Source organism: Liolophura sinensis, chromosome 11, assembly GCF_032854445.1.
Source record: "Liolophura sinensis isolate JHLJ2023 chromosome 11, CUHK_Ljap_v2, whole genome shotgun sequence".
NCBI lineage: Eukaryota > Metazoa > Mollusca > Polyplacophora > Chitonida > Chitonidae > Liolophura > Liolophura sinensis.
The window spans coordinates 29,862,012-29,885,264 of record NC_088305.1 but is presented as its reverse complement, the minus strand read 5'-3'; the positions used below and the strand labels follow the sequence as shown (position 1 = coordinate 29,885,264).

At 39.1% G+C, this 23,253-nt stretch overlaps 1 protein-coding gene across 1 annotated transcript; it reads right to left on the bottom strand.

Annotated features, from left to right (window-relative positions):
- Positions 1-13,271: 13,271 nt before the first annotated feature.
- On the bottom strand, positions 13,272-22,719 carry LOC135478008 (breast cancer type 1 susceptibility protein homolog). Its single transcript, XM_064758258.1, has 8 exons — positions 22,628-22,719; positions 21,143-21,680; positions 18,058-18,674; positions 17,422-17,509; positions 16,389-16,513; positions 15,271-15,403; positions 14,790-14,933; positions 13,272-13,711 (listed from the first exon to the last, which is right to left on the bottom strand). Exons 2-8 carry the CDS (start codon positions 21,645-21,647, stop codon positions 13,578-13,580), a joined length of 1,746 nt encoding a protein of 581 aa, XP_064614328.1. The 5' UTR covers positions 21,648-21,680; positions 22,628-22,719; the 3' UTR covers positions 13,272-13,577.
- Between the last annotated feature and the right edge of the window lie 534 nt (positions 22,720-23,253).

The window sequence follows — 23,253 nt, the reverse complement described above, 5'->3', positions numbered from 1 at the left end:
TGTTATATTCAACAGAATAATCAGCTGCAATAATAGAATACACTGTAGCATTGTTGTAGCAAAATAATGCTGCTCTAAAAAAATTAATCTGCTAAATTTAACATAAAGCCTGTTGTCTGAGTGGTGCTAGGATGTAATCAGAATATTGTGTTATTATAACATAATATTCTGTCATATTCAACATAATATCCTGTTAGTCTAATAGAATCTTTATGATGAATTAATAGAATGTGTGTGTTATATTCAACAGAATAATCAGCTGCAATAATAGAATACACTGTAGCATTGTTGTAGCAAAATAATGCTGCTCTAAAAAAATTAATCTGCTAAATTTAACATAAAGCCTGTTGTCTGAGTGGTGCTAGGATGTACTCAGAATATTGTGTTATTATAACATAATATTCTGTCATATTCAACATAATATCCTGTTAGTCTAATAGAATCTTTATGATGAATTAATAGAATGTGTGTGTTATATTCAACAGAATAATCAGCTGCAATAATAGAATACACTGTAGCATTGTTGTAGCAAAATAATGCTGCTCTAAAAAAATTAATCTGCTAAATTTAACATAAAGCCTGTTGTCTGAGTGGTGCTAGGATGTAATCAGAATATTGTGTTATTATAACATAATATTCTGTCATATTCAACATAATATCCTGTTAGTCTAATAGAATCTTTATGATGAATTAATAGAATGTGTGTGTTATATTCAACAGAATAATCAGCTGCAATAATAGAATACACTGTAGCATTGTTGTAGCAAAATAATGCTGCTCTAAAAAAATTAATCTGCTAAATTTAACATAAAGCCTGTTGTCTGAGTGATGCTAGGATGTACTCCTAATATTGTGTTATTGTAACATAATATTCTGTCATATTCAACATAATATCCTGTTAGTCTAATAGAATTTTATGATGAATTAATAGAATGTGTGTGTTATATTTGACGGAACAATCTGCTGCAATAACAGAATACATTGTAGCATTACTCAGACAAAGACTTTCTGTTAAATTTTACAGATTAATTTTTTGCGTGTGGCCGCTGTCGTATAAGTGAAATATTCTTGAATACGGCTCAAAACACCAATCAAATAATTAAATAAATAGCACAATAGAATTTATGATGAAACAACATATAAGGTACCCGGTACTGGGAGTTCACTGTGCATTTATTTATTCAATTTTATTCGATAACTGGTGTTTAATGTTGTACTCAAGAATATTTCTCTCACTGGATGATAACGGGTTTATTGGTACAGGAAACTGGACATGGTTTCGCGGAACCAAAACTCTTCGGAATGTACCGCGGAAACTGGATTCGAACTCGCTATTTTCATCGGAATCGTTGTTCTAATCTTTATACAACGTGCTGCTGTATATAGAAACATTTTTCCTTACCCACACTTATAGCTTGCCAAAGGTCTGTCCTTTCTCCTGTTTGCTTCACCCACTTAATGGCGGCCATTGAATGGCCGAATGTTTTTGAGTTAAGCAACAATGAAATAAAATTAATAAACAAATAAATCAAAGCTACACGTATAAATTTGGTTCTATATATTAGGAACCGCCATACATCATTGTGCCCTAGTTAAATTGTTATAAGTCCTATACAAAATATACACTTACCTAGATGACCCACCGTCTTTGACCACTCGACTTGCAATGCCACAGACCAGCATAGAACCACTGACCAGTATCGATCAACCGTAACCTCTACACTGACCAGCCCATCTCATGGGAGCCGTTTTGTAACATGGTCAGTTTACTATTAATGACCACTGCTGCAGACACTTGGTTCCATGCGTTCACCAAAATCGATACTAAACCAGCCTATACAGATTTTTCTATATATACATATAGGCACGGATTACAACGATCGATTCCACTTGAGGGTAAGGTACTGTCACTTCAAAGCGGATAATAAAACTCGTCCTTTGTCTACTCTAAGGCAGCATCGGACTCACGCCCTGTGCACAAATCAGTGGATGAACGACACCTGGGCATAAACCAATGAGATTGCCTTTTATAAATCCGTCTAGCAAGCCCGTCGTTCTTTGTTCTTTAGGATGACCTAGTAACCTGCTAAACTCCCAACAAAGTGTTTTTAATTTTAGCTCGGATTTACAAGGATTGCCATTAGATATTGTGTTCACTTTCCATTAGACACTACATATTGGTCATTGTTGAAGACGAACATATATTTGATTTGTCGTACATTTTGGTGTATTATTTTGAACCAATAATCGATATAGCTCACTTGGTAGAAATCAGAAACGTTGATGCTATTTACAAAAGGCATGTTTGGTTTTCTTGCTGTGGACATGCGGGCAGCCTAATGTCTTGACAAAGAAGAATCCTTCAGCATGTGTATATTTGCATGTATGTGAATGAACTCTATACATACTCACCAATGAGGTCGCCTTTGAATCCCGGCCTACTGACTAGTACATACACAGAAGCTGAGAGCATCTTTATTTATGTACTTTTGATGAAATTAATTCTGCAAGTGAAATACAATATTGGACTTAGAATTGTACTTAATTTAATTCCAATTATCGGTAGCTAAATTTGCTTCGTCATAGTTCCCTCAGCCAGTGAGAAAAAAAGCCATTTTCTTTATTTATTTTGGTTTCATTTGACATTTTTACGACGTAGAAAATTTCGCTCATATGACGGCGGTCAATGGACGACACCGGGTAGAGCGATAAGAAATAATCGCCATTGGAACCGTCGAGGTTCCTCCATGCGATCTAATTGTAGACGATATACATTTTTCTTCCCATTAGTTAAATTTATGTTATTGTAAACCAGTTGCCTCGACATATGTAAACGAATCAATACTATCCGTATTATGCTTACTTTTGTTCCATGATCCAAATAAAGTATGTTTAAAACAATTGTTATTACTTTAGCTAACTTTTAAAAATGTTTATATCTGCTGCATTACTCTGTGATACATTCCCTTCTTCATTTTCTATTAAATGTGAACTGTTCATTTCCCGGAGCGTTCTCGAATCATTTGCCTTAGTTATCGACACGGTATCGTCAAGGTATTCCAGTGTTAGTGAGTGCTTGGGGTTTAACGTCGTACTTAATAATTTTTCAGTCATATGACGACAAAGGAATCTTTACAGTGCATGTAATGTGCCTCTTTGTTGCAGGTCGGATTTCAACCGCTCTTTTATATAGTGGTGCTTCACTGGGACTCCTTCCCAGAGCCATCATACTGATAAGGGTCAACCAGTTGTTGCACTATCCCCTTCATGCTGAACGCCAAGCTCTTAGGTGTGAATCGACCCAAGAGTGACCCTGGATCTACCGCTCCAAAAGCAGACGCTCTACCAACTGTGCTATCGGGGCCAGTCCAGTGCTAGCGAATTTATGGTACCACTTTTTAATCACTCTATCAACCATTGCCAAAAAATCCTGGATGTTTTTACAAAACCCAATACGTAATCGTGCGAACGCAAAAACTCCTTAAATGTAGTAAATTTGATATCTTCAACCCCCCAAAATATATATCCCCTAACTTTCGCGTGGTACCATGCTATACCACGCAACGCAGCTTGCAGGCACTTTTCTCTACATGTAAAAATAAAAACAGACTAACATGGCAACCATTTTTTGAGCTGTTAGTGATGGAAATGAAGGCTCTGCATTTTTTCACCTTGTTAACCTCCAAGGAGGGTACGTAGTAACACTGGCAAAAAATTTGCAGAACTATCAAAAAAAGGCAAAAATTCGGATATATTTTAACTGGGTACAAAAAAGAAGTGCAGAAATTTACTGTGTATCAACATCCTACAATGTCTGTGTGATAGTATTATCCAATCAGTGTCCATTCATTCTTCAATTCGGAAGCAAATTCTGAACTCAGTTCCACCAATTGCGCATGTGTAACCAGAGGGTCCAGAATACGTGGACACCAAAGGTCACGTTTGCTTAACCTTCTGCGACCCCGTGTTAAAACGAAGTACTAGTAAAGCCGGTGGCTCACCTCTGGCTTTAGAGCGTACGTTTTGCTGACGGGTAAACAGGGCTTTTGGTCAGATGTGACAGTGTACACTTTGAATGTACATACATTTATAGCTCTTAAAGTGTCGCGGTCTAATTTCTGCATTGTAATATAGGCCTATTAAAACATAGCCCTGGGCTCACGAAGCGGTCTTAGACTTAAGTCAAAATCACAAATCATTTTAAAATTGTTATTTCTGAGGTATGAAGGTCAAACGTTGCTTGACAACGTAAATTCTGGGTAAGTTATTATGCAACAAAATTCAGCTAAAAGGCGGAAAGGAATACACCAAATTTAATGATTAAAGTTTTGACCTAAGTCTATGATCTCTTCGTGATCCCGGGGCCTGAGTATAATAAAGTAATAATAAAACATCGCCATGAATACGAACAATTGTAGATGGTGAAAATCATTCAGAATGTATTCGTACAACCCGTGCATTTACATTAGAGGCTCCCCTATCCTAAGGAAAAGTGACCAAGTTGTCAGACAAGCAGAATTTCACTGCATAGCTACACTCACAAAAATATTTAATTCATCGCCATCTCAGAGACATCTTACTTATTTGATTAGTGTTAAAGAGATACAGAATCTACGATGATTGGCTGACAGTAGAAATAGGGTTTCTTGGGTTAAATATTGCAGCCTTGGTTAGGACTTGAATAAATCTGCCACACCTAAAATTCACTTTAAACAAGACATAGTCTGGACTTGTCTGTCTCTCACATTCACCAATCAGAATCGATTCTGTATCCCGTTAAACGCCCTATTCACACGCATGCGACGGCAATCAGGTCTAGGAAACCGGAATGCCAGGACGGAGTGAGCCATCAGCGTTTACTGGTGAACCATTCGGTGAAACATGATCACGGAGAAGGTCATTCTTCAAGGTTAAACCTGAAAACGAAACGAAATTCTCGCCCACTTCTCCAAATACCCTTTGAATGCCACTTCTGTCAGTCCCACCTGTTTTCGGCGCTCATGAAAAAGTTAGCGGATTTGTCAATGAGAATAACTGTTAATTGCATTGACTTTGCTTCCGACAACTCCCTCCCACGATGCATGGGCTGTGTTAATTCTACTAAACACACATGCCCATGACATTTTGATCTTTAGGCAGGATTTTCACCTGAGGTTTAGGGTTAGACTCGGTTTAGTGTTAATGGTAAAGATTAGACTTAGGGTTAAGTTAGGAGTTAGGGTTTAGTTAGGGTTAATACTGTGTACTGGGATTAAGTTATGATTAGGGTGAAATTAGGATCAGCACTAGGTATTAGGGTTAAGCAAAGGTTAACATAATATTAGGGATTTGGGGCAGCATCACGGTTATGATTCTGGAACGTCTCATAGTTTTTCCTTTACCGAATTTTAAAACGAAATCATATGTCACCTACCAAATAGAAAAGCTAATGTAACATCGGCAAGAGCTCATCTGTTATAGCTTTTACTTTAACGACTAAGAGATAAGACTAATCTACACAAACGCATGCACTGCTCTCTACGCTCGCTTTAGATCATTGCTACCACTAGCAAAATTTGTAAAGAAACCTTGAACAAAATGCCGAAGCCACTGGGGTTACGGTGATGAGGCAGTGATTAGTGATGTCGGAAAATACAAAACCCCTTTTTAAACCTTTACCTCTAAAAGGATGAAACAATTTTATTGATAAATGCTGATTAAATAGTTCCCCACGAGGACACCAATGGAGAGGCCAAGCCCATACTCTTTACAACGTATGCGTCGCTCCCCAGCTTTCGCTTTGCATCACTGCCACCACTGGTAAATTTTGTACAGAAATCTTGAATAACGCCGAGGTCACTGGGGTCACCGTGATTAGGCGGGAAGTGGTGTCAGAAAATCCAAACAATCCGTCTCAACTTTTGTCTCTAATAATACGATATAAATATGCATTTTCTTTACCTGGAGTACGTACAACATGATTCTAACCAAAACCTGACATTTTTATTGATGGATGCTGATTATATAGTTCCGCCGGAGGAGACAAGTGATGAGGTTAAGCCTAAACAAGACTACGTGCGTCTCACAGGCTCCAAAGGTCAAGTTTGTATGTTGGTGGAAGTGATGTAAAGGGAAAGGAACATACGACGCATGCGCTATAGGGAGTATAGGCTAAACCTTAACAGCTGCACCTGCGCATGCGTTGCGCAATCTCCAAAGGTCACTAAAGCACGAGTGCGGATTTCACCGAATAGGCCCCTACATGTGACACGTAGCCAACTATCACACTGTCGTCACTGCTCTGGTATTGCTCTCTATACGCTGTAGTCTTTTATATTGTATTCTTATATGAACCAGGATTAAGTCCGTGGATTAAGAATTCCCAAGGCCTGGTCGTCTGCATTGTTTTCGTGTCATTATTGAACGTCATGACAGCACAGCATTTTGACTAATTCTATAGACCAGTGACGTATACCAACCTTCAAGCAAAATGGATGTTCCAGGTAAATAATCGCAACGCAAATTCCCAAAACGACGTTCAACACAAACCACCTAAAAACTAAGAAAGTATATAAAGAACGAAATTAAGACGGAAGCAGGCAAATAGAAGCAGTCAAGGGTTTTCAATTATGTTGCAAAGACACAAGGAATGTTTAAGCCGAATGGATGAGTGAGTGGGTGCTTGGGGTTTAATGTCGTACTTAACAATTTTTCAGTCATATGATGATGAGGGAATCCTTAGAGTGTATGTAATGTGCTTCCTTGTTGCAGGACGGATTTCCACCGCTCTTTTATCTAGTGGTGCTTCACTGAGGCACCTTATCGAAGGCAGGTAAGCGGCCCCGCCCGAGCCATTATACTGATACGAGTCAACCAGTCGTTGTACTGTCCCCTTCATGCTGAAGCGAGGAAGTTACAACTTCCTCTTTTTAAGTCTTAGGTGTGACTCGACCCAGGATTGACACTGGACCTACCACTCGCTACCGACGCTACACCAACTGTGCTATCGGGGCCGGTTCGAATGGGTGTATTCAGTATTCAAATCGTGTACCATGCTAATATATAAGTTGCCGATTATGAGTCTCAGTGGACAGTCGCGCTCTGAAGGCAATTGTTCATATATCCATTGTGGCGATCTCATTCACCACGATAAATTCTCAGCCCTTGCCGCGGGTTAAGCGGAATTAAGACACAAGCATGAAACAAGGGTGTCAGAGATTTTGCACGCTCTGTCCATATTTACCTACAAGGGAGTTATGCTGAGCTCATTGTAAAACTAGGGGCCTCCGTGGCTCAGTTGGTTAGCGCGCTAACGCAGCGTAAAGAGCCAGGAGTCTCTCACCAATGCGGTCAATGTGAGTTCAAGTCCAGCTCTTGCTGGCTTCCTGTCCGGCCGTACGTGGGAAGGTCTTGCATCAACCTGCGGATGGTCGTGGGTTTCCTCCGGGCTGTGCCCGGTTTCCACCCACCATAATGCTGGCGTTTGATGGAATAATCTTGGCACATTAGTTTTGACAGTAATAACGTGTGACGTTCATTGAAATCGTCAAAACTCACAGGATTTAACAAATGTTACAAGGTGAGATATAAGTATGTACACGCTCTATGTAGGACCCTTCGGTATATTGCTGTCCAAGTAAGAATAATTAACATTGTCAAAACTGACTCTATCCCTCTTGTCGTGAAGTCTGCGAGGGAGGGAACCGTTTTAGTCTTTGTACAAATATAGGTCCAGATAAAATGCATTATCCCGAGAGTCAGAGGTTTTCCTTAAATCCAGCAAAGATGCATGTACTGGTTTCACAGCCTTTGCTATGTATGGTTTGTTAAAAGCTATATAGGCGATCAATACACCGTTTCGTGAATGAGAAACATCGTGCATGGTGAGGATTACTCTTTAATATTTTAGTTATTTATTTGACTGGTGTTTTATGCCGTACTCAAGGATATGTCACCTATACGATGGCGGCCAACATTATGGTGGGAGGAAAGCGGGGGAACCCACGACCATCCGCAGGTTGCTTACAGACCTACGCACGTCCGGCTGGAGAGGAAGACTGCATGAGCTGGACTCACAACAACCACACTGGTGAAAAGTTTCTGGGTCATTGCGTCGCGCTGGCGTGCTAACTGCATCGGCTACGGAGACCCCCTACTTTTAACAGTTTTTACATATAGTCGGATTCATACGACAACAGGTGTAGGTCAGCCAAAAAGAGGACACAATTTGTACTATCGGAATATATATCTATACACTGTTGATATATGGTTTCCTCCAATTTCACATAGATGTAATGGATAAGAAATTCGAGCAACTCGATGAACAACGAAACATCGCATTTTATGAAATAGATCTGAATAAGGATTTTTTGCCATTGGGGTTAATGTAGCGGTGACCAGTTTTACTGAACAACGATACACTTAGTAATGAAATTCTATCAGCTAAATCGGCATCAGTTATAGTAGTAGAAAGAGTAGAGAAATCCCAAGTGGAAATGAGCTTTTACGGCAGGTATTTAAGCGTGTAGTTCTTAAGACGTTTGGAGTTTAAAGAAGGACGCCTGAATGTTTTGCAGTTGCACAACAGTGCTTTTTCCAAAATGACTTCTTGTTGGGCTTTCGTTAAGAGAGTAGATACTACTCTGGTACTTTGACCCGAAAACAAAGCGAGCTTTGTATTGGGATTAATGCATTTTTGGAATCCTGTAAAGGTGTGGTATGTGAAGTGTAACGAGAAGGAGGGGTTGTACATGTACTCCTGTGTAAGAGAAAGGACTGATTTAAAAAAAATAGTTGCTCCAAAGTATGGGTCGTTACTGAATCTGTTGATGTTGCGGCAGTTGTAGTGATATTTAGCTTCTCTAAAAGAACCTGATCGTAATAATTCCTGCAGAAAAATATATTACTAGGGGCTTTGTCTGCAGGCGCAATAGCGTATTTTCTCTGAAGGTCACCAAGTACCTTTCGTACGGTAGATTCCTTCAGAACTTGTTTGGCTGTTACATTATCATTAATTTAGTATTGATATGGTGGATTTCATACACAACCTTTTTCTTTACTGGCTCAAGCCAAGTGTCTACCTTCTCCAGTTTACAGCATAGTTTTCATGCTCCGAAAGAACAAGTTTCTTATAAGCTCTCATATTTTCTCCGCTCTCTATACTTCGGACCCCTCACAAGCAGACTTCGTAGATCATCATTATTTACAATATTCAAGTTACCCGTTTAGACATCTTTACATGAGCTGTAGGTAAAGTCGGACGATTCATAGTCACAAATGTACCCTGAAGAATAATACATGAGGGCTTTCGGATGTTGGAATAATTCAGCACAGCACTGCGAACCCCTGGATCATTTCAAATTCGTGGTACGTTGTTTAAATCAAAACTCCTATCAGGGTACAAGTATTACCTTTTAGTAAGTCTGTTTTCAACAGTCTAAACTGTTCTGAGTGGTTAATAAATTCGAAAATAGGATATGTCTTGACATACACGGATCACGTGGGCCACGGGAAAAGTTCCTCTTTGTAAAATAAAATATTACACTATGGAAGCTATAACAAGTACATGAATATGTGTGTCTTAGTAACATCTAACAGTCACGGTGTTCCCACAGTACGAGGGCAAACTCACCATTGCAATACTCGCCTTCTGGCATTTGTTAGAGCATGATTGTGTGTTATGTGACGATTTCAATCAACGTCACAAGTTATTGCTACAAAAACTTGTGTGTCAAGGTTATTCCATCAAACACCTTCACTCCAAGTTTCTTAAGTTTTATAACGAGCATAATTATCTGCTTCATGACTGTGTCATTCCGCTTAAACCGGGGCGAGGGGCTGTATATTCATCGTGTTGAACTAAATCACGTTAGGTATATGAACAGTTGCTATCAAAGCGCAACTGAGATACATATTTTATCATATTTTATTCTAGCATGGTATACGATTTGAATAATGATTTCACTCATTCGCCCAAAACATTCTTTCCAACACCAATGAAAACTGTTTCTCTTTGCATGATTCAGTAATATTTTCGAATGTTATATGCTTTCTTAGTTCTTTTGTAGGTTGTGGTATACGTCGTTCTTTGGGAATTTACCTTGCGATAATTGACCTGGAACGTCCATCTTGCTTGACGGGTTGTATAAACACGTCTGTTTCGACACAGACTCTAATCACAATCTACACTGCTCCTGCACCTGACTCACTCTATAATTTCCAGTGGACACGGGTCGTGGTCGAGAGGTCAAGGTGCTTGTCTTTCAACCGCTAGGACACACGGCCTGTTCGTTTTACTGTCAGCGTCTGAAACAGAATAATTTGGATTCTCCCGCCTCTGCTGCTCTAGCGACAACAAACAGTCCACAATTATCGTACAGCTGTGTCGGTAGTCTGAGAGTTTGCTGGAAATAACTCGCCTTCCACCAGTATATGGTATAACACTGTCAGCTCGCTCTGCGAATGGAAATTCGCGCCACAAGTAGGGAAGTTTGTCAATCCCTTTCAAAACGTCGGTAGTTTATATAGTTATTCTTGAATGACGGCGTTTAATTCCAATCGAATTAAAATATAAATCCAGTCAGGCATTGGGTTTTCCACAGAAGCACTGACACTATTCTTAATTTTGGACGGTCCATTTATTTACTATCGGTTTCACCCAATCCTATGGCTGGTATACCTACACTTCGCAAAACGATGTAAAGGCAAACGAAGGGAAGTGTTTGGATTAGGCTCGTTTGGTTGATTTCCCTTTGGGTTTTAAAGGCGATGCTGTTTCTTTAAATCATCACACTAGGGACACCATACATGACACCTTCCTCGGTACTGATTTCTGGTCTCGTGTCGCCCCACAGAATGCTCATCCCTGTATGTCACCTAAGGTACCCATGAACAAACAACACCCAACACAAACCTTTGTACCATTATATGACAACTGATATTCGGCCATTCCTCCTTCAGGAAGACAAATATGAATTTGCTTGAATGGTTCAGTACCATACAAGTATGGAATAACAATGTTCACGTAAGATTAGGTAACAATATTGATCAGGGATGTACAACTAAACATAAACAATGTTCACACAGGATGGATTAACAATGTTGATCAGGGATGTACTACTAAACATGAACAATGTTCACATAGAATGGAATGACAAAGTTGATCAGGGATGTACTACTAAACATGAACAATGTTCACATAGAATGGAATAACAATGTTGATCAGGGATGTACTGCTAAACATAAACAATGTTCACAAAGGATGGAGTAACAATGTTGACCAGGGGTGTACTGCTAAACATAAACAATGTTCACAAAGGATGGAGTAACAATGTTCACAAAGGATGGAGTAACAATGTTGATCAGGGATGTGCTGCTAAACATAAACAATGTTCACATATGATGGAGTAACAATGTTGATCAGCGATGTACTACTAAACATGAACAATGTTCACATAGGATGGAATAACAATGTTGATCAGCGATGTACTACTATTAGAATCAATGAATACAATACATGTTATGTTCACCCCAAAACCACAACTGTTAAATCTGTCAGTCACAATACTGTAATTCTTCAAACCTTTTCTCATGTTCGTAAAGTGTTCATTCAAGCAACTTCTGAGGGCATTATTCTATGTACACTGATAAAAGTTCCACTTTTTGTAAAGCCCTGAAATTGGCTAATCCAACCATTGTAGTTCTGCCTTCAAAATCAAATTAAAAACATACATAAATTGCCCTGAAAGTTGCTCTTTAATACGCGAAAAGATTGAGGAATTAGGGTAATATCTGTCTGCATCAAAGCATGAACAACATTCTGCACTTACAGGTATACAGCTGGAGGCTTTCTGCACGGACTTTAACATTATTTTGTATTACCTTAGTTCATGTAAAGGGCCTCCTTTAGCCTTAAAATAGAATGTTTCTTTAATACTGTCTGTGTGAGCTAGACATCGGGATAACAATAACACAAAGTGCAATCTGAAGTATTCATGACGGGAATTGAGCCTGATAATCTGAGATATACTTTTTATCCTTCTGCAAATAATGTCCCTGCAAATCACATCTACCTGGAAATCACATCTACCTGGAAATCACACCTACCTGCAAATCACATCTACCTGCAAATCACATCTGCCTGCAAATCAAATCTACCTGCAAATCAAATCTACCTGGAAATCACATCTACCTGGAAATCAAATCTACCTGGAAATCACATCTACCTGCAAATCAAATCTACCTGCAAATCACATCTACCTGCAAATCACATCTACCTGCAAATCAAATCTACCTGGAAATCACATCTACCTGCAAATCACATCTATCTGGAAAATTCTGCCCGATATGTCTACATGAAGTTAATGTTTACAGCATCAACCCTCTAATGATAACTTGACACTCACCAAGTAAAAATGCACACAGCACTTTGATGATAATTCGGCTGCCGTATTTACAAATGAAAGCACCTTGACAATAGCTTAATGCCCATATGTACACATGAAAAAAAAAATCACTGACCATAAGTTGGTGCTTTGTGTACAAATGAAGACAGCAACTTGATGATAACTTGGTACCTATATGTACACATGAAAAAACAACAGTTGTAGATGATAAATGGACTCTGTGTACAAATGAAGACAGCACCAAGATGATAACTTGGTATCCATATGTACACATGAAAAAACAACAGTCGTAGATGATAAATGGGTTCTTGGTGTACAAATGAAGACAGAACCATGAAGATAACTTGGTACCCATATGTACACATGAAAAAACAACAGTTGTAGATGATAAATGGAATCTTTGTGTAAAAATGAAGACAGCACCATGATGATAACCTGCGGCCCTTATCTACTGATGAAAACACCTGAATAACTCCGTGTCCATATGCTGAAGCACCTTTGTGATAACATGAAGTAAAATACTAGATAAGTTGATGCTTATATACCTGTAGATGTACAAAGTACTGTAAAACTGTAATGACCAAGGAGCCTCTCACCAATGCGGTTGTTGTGAGTTCCAAGTCCAGCTCATGCTGGCTTCCTCTCCGGCTATACATGGGAAGGTCTATCAGCAACCTGTGGATGGTCATGCGTTTCCCCCAGGCTCTGCCCGGTTTCTACCCAGCATAATGCTGGCCGCCGTTGTGTAAGTGAAATATTCTTGAGAACGGCGTAAAACACCAATCAAATCAACAAATAAAAAAAAAAGCTCCTATGATATCATTATGTCCTCACACTATAAGTGCATGCAATATCCAAATGTCATATTCTGCTGGTTTTCAATTCCAAGACATCCATGCCATGACAGTACACCAAAAAAACAGTTTGATGATGAGCTGACGCCCATGCATGTGTATGTAGCAGAGCAAAAGATGTAAAGCAGATTGAAAATAGCCTATTGTCCACATACATACAGATAAAGAAAGCAGTTTGATCACAACCTGATTCCCAAAAATGCACCAGTTTGAGGATAAATTGTTGCCCATACACATGCTTACAAAATCACAAAGCAATCTGATGATAACTTCAAAGTGTTATCCAGGACATTGTTATAATTAGCTTAGGTAGTGCTCATATACTTGGTAACATTAACGGCTAGACAAACGGCAGTTCTATATTTGGTAAGGATGTGAGAACGTAGTGGGGGAGAGGCTGTACTTTGTACTGGGTTATTGTATCAAACACCCACTCTCTGGAGACAGTCACAACCCCATATTTTCTGTACAGACCTGTCAGAAATAAAAATAAAAATAAATAAATAAATTTTTGAAGCTGTGAATAAACTTCACAAAAACCACAATACAGCTATTTACAGCTCAAGGAGAGCCACAAGCAAGGATAATGGTGGGGTACAGTAGTAATACTGTTTGGTTTTCTGTCATTCTGAATTGACATTTTTACCTTTACAACCCTTCAGTAATCCGTATATTTATTGCTTTGTATATTTGTTTGATATGGTTGTCCGTAATCCCTGTCGTTTAATGTGTCTGATGCATGTCAGAGTGATATTCCTTGTCTTTTGGCCCGCCAAGGACCAAAACTTCTGAGTATCGTACGTAACCTAAAATTCAAATTCCTGCAAAATTAATCAATGGCCGTATGTGGCAAGGTCTGTCCGCAACCTAGTGGGTTTCCCCTGAGCTCTGCCTGGTTTCCTCCCACCATAATGCTGGCTGCTGTCGTATAAGTGAAATATTCTTCAGTACAGTGTAAAACACTATCAAATAAATCAGACAATAAATTAATCGATAACACTTCAAACTTCTTGATTTCCCTTGTTACTTCATATGGAGGCCTACTCTGAAAAATATGGCTGTCGCCGTTTAATGCTGGGTGATCATACAGGAATCTTAAACATGGGCTGAAAATGCTGAAGGTCGTGGTGGATTTATTCCAGGCTGTGCCTGGTTTCCTCCCATCTTCATGACGGTCACAGTGAAATACTCTTGAAGACAGCATAAAACACCAGTCAAACATTTAAGTCAATAAATCATGGCTCATAAGCTGTGAACAAATGTAAGTCTTGTAGAGAAAATTTCTGGTCCAATGCACGTTTGCAAGGTGAAGAATATCACCAAACTGCCATTTGATGCAGACATGGTGAGGGACAGCAAACAGCATCAATCTGTTGAGTACAGCACACTGAAAACCATGGATTGCAGGCTGCATATAGGGCTATGTTCGTACATTTACATGTATATGTAAACCTATCCCCATAGGGTTAACCTTTTTCCTCACATGGCAATGGGTATATTTCATCTTTGATCTGAAACTTTTCCTTAATGATGCGTTACCTGGAACACTTACGATTAAATAGCCTGATGTTGCTTGGATGCTGGTCTTCATTCAAGTCCAGTATCAGCTGTGTTTTTTCTGGGTCCACGCCCAGTGCATCAGGGGAGGTAACCACAGTCCCACCAGACACAGTTAGCAGGTTCTGAAACTCTCCTGTGAACACAGTTAGCAGAGTGAAAAGAAAACAATACCCACAGAGAGGAAATCTGATAGAAATGAACTCACTTTGGATGGATTAACAAAGTACATGTACATAGGTTAAACTGGGAAATTCACAAAGTTCAGAATTCAGTTGAGGGGAAATTCACAAAGTTCAGAATTCAGTTGGGAGAAATTCACAAAGTGTATGACTCTACTTCAAAGTAGAAAACTCACCTGGAGAATTTTGAGGAGGACTGGAGAATTTCCATGGAATGAGGGGGTGGCTGAGGTTATACCAGTAAAACAGAACTTCAAAACCAAAAGTCAAAACATCCACTGAGATCTCACCTGGGAGGAAGGTTAGGGGAATCCCCATTGCAGAAGAATTCAAAATCTGCAAAGACTGGGTTGTTGTAGAGTCGTGATCTGCGGGGTCCTCTGTGTTTTGGGCCACTCACAGTGTCCCCCTGGATTTCATACCCCGTCTGCAACACAATGACTGGCACTTAGTCACATGCATGTGTCATGTAAAGCTGTGTTCACACGATGCCATTTGTCTTACTGACTTTTGTCAACTGTCAAATGCAATTTGTGGACTGAAAAACAACCTCTATACTACTAGAGTTCAGAAATATTGATTTATGTTGAATTTTATCTTTTGGAAGAATGCATTGCACCGTGTGAATGCTGGTTAATCCAAAGGCAGTCATTTAGGCTTATGTACAGGCTTTCTTATTTGATCCATTCTCATTTTTCCTCATTTCATATTTATATACCCTAAATAACCTTGAATGTCGACCAACAAAGTGCAAATAAATGCCACAAAATATTACTTTGGTGCTGAAAGGTAGGATACCATCGTACCTTCCAAACAAACGTAAGGACACCTTATGAAAAAAAAAAACAGAACTCTTGGAATCTGGAAACGAAATTTTAGGTCACTTATGGTACACTATTTTTTCTTCGTATGAATAATTCATATTTTTAACTCTTCCTGTTATAGGCCAATCTCAATATCAACATATTTGTTAGTGCTGCCTCAATAAAATACCTCGCCACAGACACCAGACATGACAACCCTCCTAAGCCCATACTGAGTCCATACTGAATGTACATTTCATATCCCCTTATGCGGAGTGCCATGACAAGTAGTATGTACACATACATGTATGCATGCTTTAGTTTTCACATCATACCTAACAATCTTTCAGTCATAGGATGATGAGGAATCACTTGATGTGTGTATACATATAGTGCACTGTGTCTTCTTGAGGCAGGGCGAGTCCATGTGCCAAAGTGCTGCCACACTGAAGTATCCTACAGATAACAACAGATATGACACTGCACCCAGTTGCATTACACGGACATTGAGCCAACCACCCCTATTCCCTTGCTCTAGCCTCTTTGGAAAGCAGGTAGTATCAAGGCTACTAATTCTACTCAGATGGGTTTGTGACTGAACCACATTACCTCAGGAAGGATCTCATTGGCTGTTATACAGTCTTCCACCCACTGGTAAGAGATGAGCCAGCAATGATGAGCTATTGCCTGGAAGTACTTGAATGTCCTCTCACACACCAAACTGTCCTCTGAGACTGTGGATAAAACATCAACAATTAAAAACATTTAATATAAATATTTTGTGGTGTTAAACATAACCGACCATGCAAAAAAGGGCACTTTAACACAAGATTTTTTCTCTCCTAATATCTTTTAAATCCTTATTATCATAAAATGAAATCTCTACATATTTGTGTCAAATGCATCTTTACATTTTCATGCCAAATGCACCTTTACATATTCATACCAAATGCACTTTTACATATATAAGCCAAATGCATCTTTACATGTTCATACCAAATGCACCTTTACATATTCATACCAAATGCACCTTTACATATATAAGCCAAATGTGTCTTTACATGTTCATAACCAAATGCACCTTTACATATTCATACCAAATGCACCTTTACATATTCATACTAAATGCATCTTTACATATATAAGCCAAATGCATCTTTACATATTCATGCCACATGCATCTTACATGCATATTCACGACAACCGTACCACATTTATTTATTTACTTATTTGATTGGTGTTTTACGCCATACTCAAGAATATTTCACATATACTACATGTATGGCGGGCCATGTATGGTGGGAGGAAACCGGGTAAACCCACAACCTTTCAGAGGTTACAACTGTACCAAACAGACGGCAAATCTAAATACTATGTCAAGGGCTTACATATACATACATGCACTATATATTTAAAAACATGTTTGGCTTGTGAAAGCCTCTTACTAAAGCAGGAAGCAGAATTGTAGCCAATTGGCTTGTACAAGTAGTAGGCAAGTGCAGGCTATGCAAAGACTAGGCTGAATGTCAGCTAGGGTGTGGTACATTTACATGTACATGTATGGCACCAGAGAGACAATGGTTTGCACAGAGGTGTAAGACAATCAGCAGTCATTATGTGTCCCTTTCATTCACATACTTACCTGTCTTAACGATCACATGAGTTGCTGCTGGTGAAAATTTAGGCTGTATCTTGATATTGAACATCTGAGCTAGTTTCTGTGTCCTCTGCTGCAATCGAAAATGAAGAGATGCACATTTTTGCACTTTCAGATTTAGACTAAGGCCCCGTTATTTTTAAAATGTATACTGTTAGAAATGGTCTTACTGACAAGGTGATGGGTTCTTTCAGAAGAAAACTGCTACTCGAAATTTAAGGTTTTGTGTTTAATTCTCGGTCCAGCTGGTTCATCTGAGATTTACAGTGAGGAAGTTTGTCGGAGATCAGACAAAGCAAGATGGTTTCCTCCATGCTCTGAGGACCTTCATACAAAGGAAATTTTGAGAATAATGTCTAAAGAAATGATTTTTTATAGAAAAGGAATTTTTAGAGGAATAACAACATGATGATAGATAAACTGTACACACTGAAAACACAAAGAAAACACACGAAGATAATAATTATAAATTATGTCATTTTCCTGTGACTTGAATTTGGTCACCAGATAATGGGGTTCTGAGAAAACGTGGGTTTCAGGCCCAATATGTTACCAGGTAATCAGCTTCATGGGTGAAAGGCCTAATATTTACCACTCAAAGCAGTGGTTACATATACTTACAGCCTGAGACAGGTGAAGCCCTGTTGTTACAAAACAGAGTCTTCGACTGGACGATTTTCCATCCCCGCTGGGTGTTGTGCGACCCAGGGGTGACATAACATTAGACCTCTGCGGGGTCCGAAAACGAGAGCCCTTGCCCTGGAGAACACCAGTAAAGGCTGGGGACTGGAATGGTTTGGGAAGGCCTGCCTTTACCCTCGATCCTGCCGGACTTGCCAGACTGGTGTCAGAAGTGGGATCCTTATAGATAGATTTCTGGGCAGAAACCAGAGGGCGTTCTGAGCGAGGGGAACATGGCGGTGTTGACTTGGCACTGTCTGGGCTCAAACCTCTGTATTTGTTTGGACTATTGCCACAATGACCAGGTGATACTGCCTTAAATATCTCCTTGAGTTTCAGAACAACCTGAGAGACGGCTGAAGGTTTAATGTTGGTGTCTGGTAGTGATGGTGGAGGGGAAGGTGACCGAGGACTCAAAAACAAGTCTTCACTCTCCTGACTGGATGATATACACTGGATATCTATCTCAGTGGCATCAGTTGGAGGAACTTTATTTGTCCGATCTTCTTCTCTACTTGGGCTACATTTCTCCTCCTCCAGTGGACATGTTTTTAAACCTGTGACAAGCAATAATCCACACTGTTTCAGTTTGGCACAGAATTTCCCAGAATTAGAAACAGTACAAAGCCTAAATATTCTTCCACTCCAATATTCCCTAAGATCACACAAAAAGGGTTAGTTTTTTTTTCAACATTTGCAAATATATTATGCTTTCCTTTTATTTAATTTCTTGCCTAATGACCTCCAGCAAAACTGACTTACATATCTACTGCATTTTCATAAATCCAAAGAAAACATAACACAAGAAACCACAGGTGAATCAAGGCCAGTTCTTTCTAAGCCTCTGGGCCATGAAATATTTCACTACAGTATGCAGTGAATGAACCAAAACTTTCTCAAGATATTAAATATACCAGTCACACACAGGTATACAAACTGGTATCTTGCTTCTAGTCAGAGTACCTCAGTGAGAATGTCACTCCCTTCACCCAGTGTCTATGATGTGCAGGACGAAAAGGATTCTTCTAAAAAGGGGTCACATAACATCCCGCTTTCAACCAGTGCATTTCAAACCACAGTTCACTATTTGAATAGTTGTGCATGAGGGAGTACTATTTATAAGAACATCACAGGCTAGGGCGTATTTATTTTTTTATTTGGTTGGTGTTTTATGCTGTACTCAAGAATATTTCACTTATACAACAGCGGCCAGCATTATGGGAGGAAACCCACGACCATCCTCAGGTTGCTGGTAGACCTTCCAACGTACAGCTGGAGAGGAAGCCAGGGCTAGGGTGTATTTTACTTGGTAGCATTGTTAGTGTAAGCCCATAAAGTTCCAATTCACATAGGAGAAAGCTTTTGTGGTTTGATAAGTCACCTTTTTCTGTGAAATCCCTGGGTCGATGACTGTGTTATAACACAGAATAAACGTTAGTAAGTTTTGAACAATGTGGAAGGCTTTTCCCCTAAAAATCCACATGATTTACTGGACGCTTTGAGTTCAAGTCCAGCTCAGGCTGGCTTCCTCTTCGGCCGTATGTGCGAAGGTCTGCAAGCAACCTGCGGATGGTCGTGGGTTTTTTACCGGGCTCTGCCCAGTTTCCTACCACCATAATGCTGGTTGCAGTCGTATTAGTGAAATATTCTTGAGTACGCCGTAAAACACCAATCAAATAAATAAATAATGATTTACAGAAAATTTCTGCACAGAAAAAAGGGCAATAAATTAATTTCTTGCTGAAAATGAAATAATTAGTTCTCCTGAAAATGTATGAACCCATATTTTATGTGGCAGGTAAGTCTCCATGTGCAAGTTCTATGATTTGGGTCATACATGTACTGTCACATTATTACACCTACTGCAAGGTTTGAAGTAAGGACTTTGCAATTAGCAGATATCCGCATGCCTTAGTCATGTTAAATCAAAGTGATTGCTACATCAGAACTCCAAGAGGTCATAATTTTCTTCTATGGCTAGAACAGATAAAAGCAACTAGACATCTGGGAGGAATATAAAAGCAATACTTGTTCCCTACCATCAAAATAGTCCATTTGTGTTTTCACATGTATATCAGGTTATATCACACAACGAAAACAGCTGTCAATTGGTTAAAAATGGACAAAACAGCAAGAAACTCACATTTCATTAGTAGCTTATGCGAGACCATACACATGTACCAAGTTTTAATACAATATAATGAATCATTCTGAAACCTGATGTTCAAAATGAAAGTACAGATAAAAGGCCTTTATTTCGTTGAAAATGGATGAAACATTACTAAACTAAACACTGCCAAATTAAACATTGCTAAACTAAACATTGCCAAACTAAACACTGCTAAACTAAACATTGCCAAACTAAACATTGCTAAACTAAGCATTGCCAAACTAAACACTGCTAAACTAAACATTGCCAAACTAAACATTGCTAAACTAAGCATTGCCAAATTAAACAATGCCAAACAAAACATTGCCAAACTAAACACTGCTAAACTAAACATTGCCAAACTAAACATTGCTAAACTAAGCATTGCCAAATTAAACAATGCCAAACAAAACATTGCCAAACTAAACATTGCTAAACTAAGCATTGCCAAACTAAACATTGCCAAACTAAACATTGCCAAACTAAACATTGCTAAACTAAGCATTGTCATGGTGAAGCCATATACCTATTTTGAATTCAGAATGACAAATCATTTTACAAACCAAAGTCTCAAAAAAACGTTTCATGATGGGCTGAAACGAACTGCAGACAGAGGTCGGGAACAACCATTACCATAATTCTTCAACCTTTTCGCATAATTGCAAGGTGTATATTTCAGGACGATCAGAGGACATTAGTCTGTGTGGACTGATCAAATTATACTCTTAGTAAAGCCCTGAAATGAGACAACCCTACTAATGAAGTTTTGTCTTCAAAATCAAATGAAAAAGGTGCATAAATTGCACTGAAAGTTGCTCTTTAATAAGCGAAACGGTTGAGGAATTAGGCTAAAGAACCATCATTGCAAAAACTCACTTGTTGGCATCCTTTCTGGTTTCCTCTTCAACCCACAAACGCCTGTCTTGTGGATGTCATCTGGATTACTAGGCCCTATTACAGAGCTTTCGACATCATTGGCCTCCATCTCAACTTCAATATGGTCACCCACAGTCATACCAGCCTTACTGGTCTCACTGTCAACTTCGCAAGGCTCTCTCACAGTGATGTCATCATCACTGGTCTCCATCTCAACTTCAATATGGTCACCCACAGTCATACCAGCCTTACTAGTCTCATTGTCAACTTCGCAAGGCTCTCTCACAGTGATGTTATCATCATTGGTCTCTGTCTCAACATCACCTGGCTCTTTCACAGTGAGATCAGCATTACTAGTCTCCATCTCAACTTCACTAGGCTTGCTCACAATGCTTTCAAGATGACTGGTTTCCAAAGTTACATTAGCTTCTCTTACAGTGCTCTCCAGCAGAGCAGAGTCTTCAGCGGCCAACTGGGCCTCCAAAGCTTCAATCTCTTGCTTCATTCTCTCCACATCCTGCTCAAGCTTGGAGCGTTGCTGAATAAGATAAACGATATACAACAAACCATACGTAAATGATTCAAGATTCTGATTCCATAACACTTCACTCAGACAGAACTGATACAAGAATCTAGAGGAAATGAAATAAATAGTGCAACACTCAGGCAAAGCTGTATGATTACAGACCAAGGTTTGAAAATTTTGAAGTACGGACAATACAATAATTTATTTATTTATTTATTTATTTGATTGGCGTTTTATGCCGTACTCAAGAATATTTCACTTATACAACGGCGGCCAGCATTATGGTAGGAGGAAACCAGGCAGAGCCCGATGATAACAGACAACCATCCGCAGGTTCAATACAATAATTAATACATTTAACTATGATAATACATTCTGGATTTAATAGTGAGCAGCAAATAAAAGAAGACAGGTCAATCCCTGCACCATAGCATTAAAACAGGATTATTGGATTTGAACCTGTTGATCTCAATGATCAAAGTGAGCAGCCAGCAAAAAGTCAACAGTTACACTGTAACTGTCAGCAAGGCTCTACTACAATAGTGCTGAAAGACTTTCTGTGTTTTTTTGAATTTTCAGACAAACCAATTGGACCTTGGCAAAATTGATCACTATCAGATGTCACAAGCAGCTCTAAGAGGAACACACTAATGATGTTGTTGTGGGAATGGTGTTCTTGCTTGTCATTTATTTATTTATCTGAGCGGAATTTTACACTGTACTCAAGAGTATTTCACTAGTAGCACAGCGGCGAACATTATGGTGGGAGGAAACCGAGTTTCTTGCTTTTAATAATGATGTGAAATGAGCATGTACATGTATCACAGCTTGTGACCCAGCCATTTTTTTTTCTTTATTTGTTTTTTTAACACAAAACTCAAAACCTGAGTTGTTGACTGATTGAGGCATCATTTCCTCCATACTACATACATGTACTGGAAGTCTTGAGTGGAAATTACCTGTGTGCACAAGAGCTCACTTTGGCTTGAAAAGGCACTGGAGGAAGTCAGATTGGCAGATTTATTGTCCTGACTGCAGTCTTCTGCTGAAATATCAATCAAATAAGCATATAATCTTCATTTCATTCACATTTTTATGAAAACTGGTAATGGAAAATGTAAATATATTTTAGACAACTCTTACATCTTGCTGCAAATATGTACGTGTATAGATTAGTGTTATTATAAGTCCATTACCTAGAAGTATGCAACTTTCCTGAGCAGCCGTATATGTTTTTTTCTCCATTGTGCAGTTGTGTTGAAATAGACTTTAAAAACTTACCACTATGGAGTGTTTTGTAAATAGACAACAATGACAGTAACTGTTTTAGAGTTGCTTGGAAATATCAAAAAATAGTCAATGGGTTTATAGCTGCATGCCAACAATGATTATCGAAATTGTAGTTTTTAAATACAGAGTTTCGGTTTTAAGGTACGGCCAGTTCTTGTAGCAGCCGTTTACAATTGGATTTCCTGTGATTCAGTTAATGATTGCCACCCAAGAAGTTGGCATATTTCTCCACCAGGTGTCGCGAGCTTCTACAGATGATGTAACATGTGTACCGTGCCGTGGAGACTAGGTATAG

What these genes read in the sequence shown, in the direction of transcription:
- LOC135478008 (XM_064758258.1), bottom strand. Translation starts at nt 21,647, where the DNA reads ATGAAGCAAGAGATTGAAGCTTTGGAGGCCCAGTTGGCCGCTGAAGAC. An exon ending in TCATGTGATCGTTAAGACAG is followed by an intron (nt 16,514 to 17,421) that starts GTAAGTATGTGA and finishes TTTTATCCACAG; the next exon opens with TCTCAGAGGACAGTTTGGTG. An exon ending in CCAATGAGATCCTTCCTGAG is followed by an intron (nt 15,404 to 16,388) that starts GTAATGTGGTTC and finishes ATTGTGTTGCAG; the next exon opens with ACGGGGTATGAAATCCAGGG.